Source organism: Lupinus angustifolius, chromosome LG06 (genome assembly GCF_001865875.1).
Source record: "Lupinus angustifolius cultivar Tanjil chromosome LG06, LupAngTanjil_v1.0, whole genome shotgun sequence".
Lineage (NCBI taxonomy): Eukaryota > Viridiplantae > Streptophyta > Magnoliopsida > Fabales > Fabaceae > Lupinus > Lupinus angustifolius.
The window spans coordinates 19,561,500-19,568,526 of NC_032014.1; the positions used below are offsets into that span (position 1 = coordinate 19,561,500).

The window sequence follows — 7,027 nt, forward strand, 5'->3', positions numbered from 1 at the left end:
AGTAGTTATAATAATGTTACAAAAAAACTGCACCAGATATGAGAATGAGATAGTCATGACACTTAAGAAAGAAAGTAAAAGACACATTGAAAAGTATTCAATAATATGGAAGTTCTAATCATATCTATTTGTTGTTAGCTTAGAGTATCTAAAAGTTTACTTAGTTTGGGATGATAAAATTTTTGTATAGATAATTTTTACGGTTTTGGCTATTATACTATGTAACATGATTAATTACCCACAAAATTTTGGGCTATATGGAATTTATGATTCAAATGGGTTAGATCAAGAATTCAGTTTTGACACCTTTATTTAAATTTACACCCCAATATTCAATATAAATTAATATAGAAGTGTAAAAAAATAAGAATGTATTGTTAGAATGATTAGTTAGTTAGTTTCTATATTAGGAAAGTATTCAAAAAGTAGTTTAGTTAGTTGAGTGCTGAATTACTATAAAAGGCTTTGTAATACTTTGATGAAATACATGGAGTGAAATTCATTGAACAACTCTTCTTTTCTTCTTCAACTATCATTCACTTAATTCTAACTCATCCCTCTCTGCATCCTTCTTCAATCTTTCCGTTTCTTCTTCTTTCACAGTGCATAAGGCACTGCCTTTTTCTCCAACATATTCTGGTATCAAGAGCATCAGGTAGATCAATCACAAGTCACTTATCATTCTCTTCTTCATTCTTCCTCCTCCACGCCTTCACCTCAATGGGCCACACAAGCACAAGCTTCCCAACAAGCCTACCAGTTCTTGATGGAAAGAATTGGAATAGATGGAACATTCAAATGAAGGCAATCATGGGATTTCAAGAAATTGCTGAGATTGTTGAGCTCGGCTATTCCCAACTGAATGCAGATCCATCAGAACAAGAACGAGTGACTTACAAGGAGAACAAGATGAAAGATTGCAAGGCTATGTGTCTTCTACACCAATGTGTTGATGAAGCACACTTTGAGAAGATTGCCTCAGCTCAAACATCACAAGAAGCATGGCTGATACTGGAAAAATGCAACAAGGGAGCAGAGCAACTAAAGAAAGTTAGACTCCAAACTATGAGGAGACAATATGAGTTAATGCAGATGGAATTGAATGAGAAGATTGCCCAATTCTTAAATAGGATAATTTGCCTCACAAATCAGATGAAAGCATGTGGTGAAAACATAGCTGATCAAGCTATTATAGAAAAAATCCTAAGAACTCTTACCCCCAACTTTGATCACATAGTTGTTGCTATAGAAGAATCAAAGAGACTTTAAGACTTAAAGCTGGAAGATCTTCAGGGGTCCCTCGAGGCTCATGAGCAAAGGTTCATTGAGAGTTCAACTGACAAAGTTAACCAAGCACTGCAAGCTCAAACCTTCAAGAAGGGGAGATACCTTGGCAGAAATTATGAAAGAAACCGAGGAAAGGGAAGAGACTTCAGAGGAAAGAATCTTGGCAATTCAGGAAATCAAGACCAAGAAAGAACTGATCTTGATCAAGCATCATGTTATTCAAAGAGAGGAGGTGGTAGCAATTTGAGAGGAGGAAGGAAGAAATTTGACAGAAGAAGAGTAAAATGTTTTAACTGTAGTAAGATGGGCCATTTCTCTTCTGAGTGCCAATCTCATAACAAGCAACAACATGATGAAGCTCATATGGTGAAGGAAGACAATGAGTTTGCTGATGATGATTCACCAATTCTGCTAATGATGACTACAAGCCAAGGCAACAAAAGTGAAGAAATCTGATATGTAGATTCTGGATGCTCCAACCACATGACAGGACACAGAGAGTGGCTTGTCAACTTTGATTCCAGCAAGAAAAGTAGGGTGAAGTTTGCTGACAATAGAACTATCCAAGCAGAAGGAATTGGTGATGTGGTGATCAAAAGAAAAGATGGCAAGAATGCCTTGATTTCTGAGGTACTCTTTGTACCAAACATGAGTCACAATCTGATCAGCCTTGGCCAGCTATTGGAAAAAGGATTCTCTGTGAGTATGCAAGATGGTGAACTTGAGATCTTTGACTCTACCAGAAAGAAGATCATCAAAGCTCCCCTAACTCAAAACAGAACATTCCAGGTAAACCTCAATGCTATAGAGTCTCAATGTCTTAATACTGAGACTTTGAGTGAAGATGTATGGCTATGGCACATGAGATTGGGCCATCTGAATTTCAAAGACATTAGTCTCATGAAAGCAAAGGACATGGTTCTTGGCTTGCCCTCAATTCAGATACCAAATAGAATGTGACTGTTGCCAAATCAGCAAGCAACCAAGGTCATCATTTGGCAAATTTACTTCCTCAAGAGCTAACAATCTCTTGCACATTGTTTACTCTGATGTATGTGGTCCCTTTGAGACTACTTCACTTGGGGGAAATACATATTTTGTCATATTTGTTGATGATTTTAGCAGGAAAATCTGGTTATACCTCATCAAGCTCAAAAGTGAGGTATTTAGTATCTTCAAAACCTTCAAGTGTATGGCTGAAAAACAATCAGAGAGATCAATTAGAGTGTTGAGAACTGATGGAGGGGGCGTATTCACATCCAAGGAATTTGAAGTGTTTTGTACAGAGAATGGAATCCTACATGAGGTGACTGCACCTTATACTCCTCAACACAATGGTGTGGTTGAGAGGAGGAATAGAACCATCCTTAACATGGTTAGAAGTATGCTGAAATCCAAGAACCTCACACATGGCATATGGGGTGAAGCTGCAACAACAGCAGCACATATTCTCAACCATTGCCCAACCAAGAAACTTGAGTTTAAGGTACCTGAAGAAGTCTGGTCTGGAAGGAAGCCCTCTGTCACTCATTTCAGAATCTTTGGATCAGCTTGTTATAGACATATCCCTGACCAGAGGAGAGGGAAATTAGATGACAAGAGTGAATTACTAATCTTTGTAGGGTATCACCCAACAGGTTCCTATAAACTGTTTAATCCTAACACTAATCAAGTTCTGTTCAGCAAGGATGTGCACTTCAATGAGGCAAGCAATTGGGTTGAAAAACAGACAAAAGCAACATCAACAGTTCAAGTTCCACTACAATGGAATCCTAATGGTCACATGCCGGGTGAAATCATGAATCGAGATGAAAATGAAACACACTCAGAGACTGGAACAAATGTTAGTGATGCAAGCAGGCCCCCTAGGATGAGGAATCTACCAGCTAGACTAAGGGATTGTGAAATCCTACCTGATAATCTTCTCACAAATGAAGGAGATCTTGTTCAATACATGGCTCTCTTTGCAGATACTGAGCCTATCTCAATTGATGAAGCCTTCAATAGCAAAGAGTGGAGGAAAGCTATGGATGAAGAACTTAAGTCAATTGTCAAGAATGAAACTTGGGAATTGGTTCATCTCCCTAAGGATCACAAGCCAATCTCAGTAAGATGGGTTTTCAAGACAAAGCTCAACCCAGATGGTTCTATTGGCAAACACAAAGCAAGATTGGTAGCAAAAGGCTTCATGCAGAGGGAAGGTATTGATTTCTCTGAGGTATTTGCACCTGTAGCCAGAATTGAAACAATTAGACTGATAGTAGCATTGGCAACTAAGAACAATTGGGAGATGTGGCAACTTGATGTAAAATCAGCTTTCTTAAATGGCTCACTTGATGAGAAAGTCTACATCAAACAACCTCCTGGATTCGTGATAAGAGGCAGTGAAGACAAAGTCTATAGATTAAAGAAGGCTTTATATGGGCTGAGACAAGCTCCAAGAGCTTGGAATAAAAGAATTGATGCATTCTTCCTGAAAACAGGATTTAGTAAATGTGAAGTGGAGCATGGTGTCTATGTAAAGTGCTTAAGCAATAGCCATCTCTTCATCATCTGCTTATATGTGGATGACCTCCTCATTACTGGAAGTAACTCAGATGGTGTTGAATTGATCAAGCAGAACCTGAAGTCAGAATTTGAAATGTCTGATCTAGGAAGACTCTCCTACTTCTTGGGCATAGAATTCAAACAGATTGATGGAGGAATTTTTATGCATCAAAAGAAGTATACTCAGGACGTTCTAAGGAAATTCAACATGACCAATTGCAACTCAGCTGAGACACCAGCAGAGCCAAGCATAAAGCTAGATAGGTGTGCCAATGAACCTGCTATAGATAGCACAGAATTCAGGCAAATGGTTGGATGTTTGAGATTCATCTGTCACACCAGACCTGAAATCTCATTCAGTGTTGGCTTGGTAAGTAGATTCATGAGTGATCCAAGGAAATCTCATCTTGTAGCAGCTAAAAGAATCCTGAGATATCTCAATGGCACACTCGAATTTGGAGTTTTCTTCTCCAAAAACTCAGAGAAATGCAGGCTGAAACTCTCTACTTATTCTGATTCAGATTGGTCTGGTGATTTGCTTGAGAGAAAGAGTACAATGGGTTATGTGTTCATGCTATGTGGCTCACCCGTATCTTGGTGCTCAAAGAAGCAAGAAATTGTTGCCCTTTCTACTTGTGAAGCTGAGTATGTTGCAGCTTGTCATGCTGCTTGTCAAGCCTTGTGGTTAAGTTCCTTACTTGATGAATTGATGATTGGCTTTGAAGGCAGTGTTGAGCTTGCTGTTGATAACAAATCAGCAATTAATTTGGCCAAAAATCCAGTTGGTCATGGCAGAAGCAAGCATATAAAGAGGAAGTATCATTTTCTAAGAAGTCAAGTTGAGAAAGGCAAGATCAATTTGAAATATTGTAACACTGAATTTCAAATTGCAGATTTGATGACAAAATTTGTCAAGATTGAAAGATTTAGAATGTTGAGGAGGTTGTTAAGTGTGGTATGTTTGTAATAGATAGTTTAGAATTAAGGGGGAGTGTTAGAATGATTAGTTAGTTAGTTTCTATATTAGGAAAGTATTCAAAAAGTAGTTTAGTTAGTTGAGTGTTGAATTACTATAAAAGGCTATGTAATACTTTGATGAAATACATGGAGTGAAATTCATTGAACAACTCTTCTTTTCTTCTTCAATTATCATTCACTTAATTCTAACTCATCCCTCTCTCCATCCTTCTTCAATCTTTCTGTTTCTTCTTCTTTCACAGTGCATAAGGCACTGCCTTTTTCTCCAACATGTATGACTTTTAATATAATAGTTTTATAAAAGGTGAAATAAGCAATAAAAAATACTCCATGAATAGTTATTTTAAATTTTTGCTTTATATATTAGTATAGATGTAAATAATAAAGAAAATGATCGCATAGTTGCTCTCAAATTATTAATAAGTTTTCCCATCCCAAAAATTGTATAAAATTCTTTACTTTCTTATTGGCTAATGTGCAAGTGGCTTTTTCCTATCTTTTTTCTCAGGTCATTGAACTTAAGTGATGGTAGCTGACAATGATTGTTTTGGGGTTTAGTGTTGACAACTAGATGTTAATTTCCCAGTTGAGCATTTGTTTGGACCATCCTAGTAAAATATTTAGTTGGTCCCTCTACATGATCCACCACTTAGTATATTTTATTCGGTCAAACGATTCATAATAATTGGTAGAAGGGGTTCATTTCATTGGTAATATGCAAATCCTTGTTTGGAACACCCTAGTCAATTTGAGACTTAAAGCTAAAACCTCATCAATTTTTTAATTTAGTAAAATAATGATATATTCTACTACTAAATTCTCCTACCAACAACAAATTGATATATATCATTATTAAACAAAGTATAGTTTGTGACAACAATACTTATTGTCCCATTCAAGGCAATAGCTGCAACCAAAGAGATATTGCCCCAATACTGAAGTAGTTATGTCTCAATCTCTTCAAAAACCATTCCATTTGTAGTTAGAGTGCTGATTCGTGTCCCAATATTTTACAAGTGTTTCCCATAAGCAATTGTTAATTCTTCCAACAAATTTATGCATAGTTTTTAGAGAATAATGTATCTCCTCATATCATGAGATAATTTATCTCTTCTAGCCACCAGTAAAAGTATGACATGTGTGCTATTTTATTTATTTTTTAAAAATATTTTTATAGCAAATGATGAAACATGACACATATTATGATTTCACTGGCAGAAAGAGATAACTTATCTCCTTATACCAAGAGATACTCGATTCCCTAGTTTTTATTATTGCCACTTCGAGTAAAAAACAGAGTGCATTTATTAAAGAAGGACCATCCCTACATGAGGCTTTATCCTTATAAAAGGAGAGTAAAATAAATATATATAGCCTTATTCAATAAGTGGATAAGTGTTTTTACAATTTGAACTTATGAAGTCATCCTTAATGTAGGAGCTCATTAATTGTAAACAATAATTTACTATAAAAAATGATTGGGTTATCAAGTTGTTCTGATGATAACATAGGATATGATGACATTTCTGAAATTGATATGGGTAAGGCAACGAACTTGAGGGAGAGAGAACATAACATCGTAAATTAAGAATAGTTGAGAGGAGTGGGGGTGTGGATCCACTCCAGAGAAAAGTATAGAAAAAAAATAATATAGTGTGACACTTTTACCCCTTAAATATAATGATATATCATTTTTTTTCTTAAAATCAAGAGCAAAATCAATAATTTATCTCCCTGATATTAGAGAGGAGTTTGTTTCATTCCTATGAAAGTGGGACCTGAGTTTGGCCCAATTTAACGATACTCACATTTTTGCACTGTGCTTGGTGTTTGCAGCATGTTTTTCTTTGATTACCTTCACATGTGTTTATTTATTTAGCAGTCTTAGCAAGTATTACAACTATACTAATGGTTAGGCTCTGGCTTTGGCTTAGTTTATTCCTAGTATTATTATTTTAACTATCAGTGTTGTCACAAAGAACATTAACAGAAGGGAATTTGAATATAAGAAATGTTATTGCCCCACTTCACAATAGCTTTAGTCTTCATTGAGATCAAAGTTTTATTAATGAACATGATTTATGAGATTTATGATAGATCACTATGATGTCGTCCGATCCATGTGGTCAACTCCACCTAGTCGGATAATGGTTTGGTAAGGTTGATGTCTAGATGTTCAAATATGGTAAACAGATAATATCTATGTGCAGGGGTA

The 7,027-nt window shown here is 36.1% G+C and overlaps 1 protein-coding gene across 1 annotated transcript; it reads left to right on the forward strand.

Annotated features, from left to right (window-relative positions):
- LOC109350515 lies at positions 721 to 1,743 on the forward strand. The gene is made up of 2 exons (XM_019591747.1): positions 721 to 1,050; positions 1,294 to 1,743. The coding sequence occupies exons 1-2, from the start codon at positions 721 to 723 to the stop codon at positions 1,741 to 1,743; spliced, it is 780 nt and encodes a 259-aa protein (XP_019447292.1).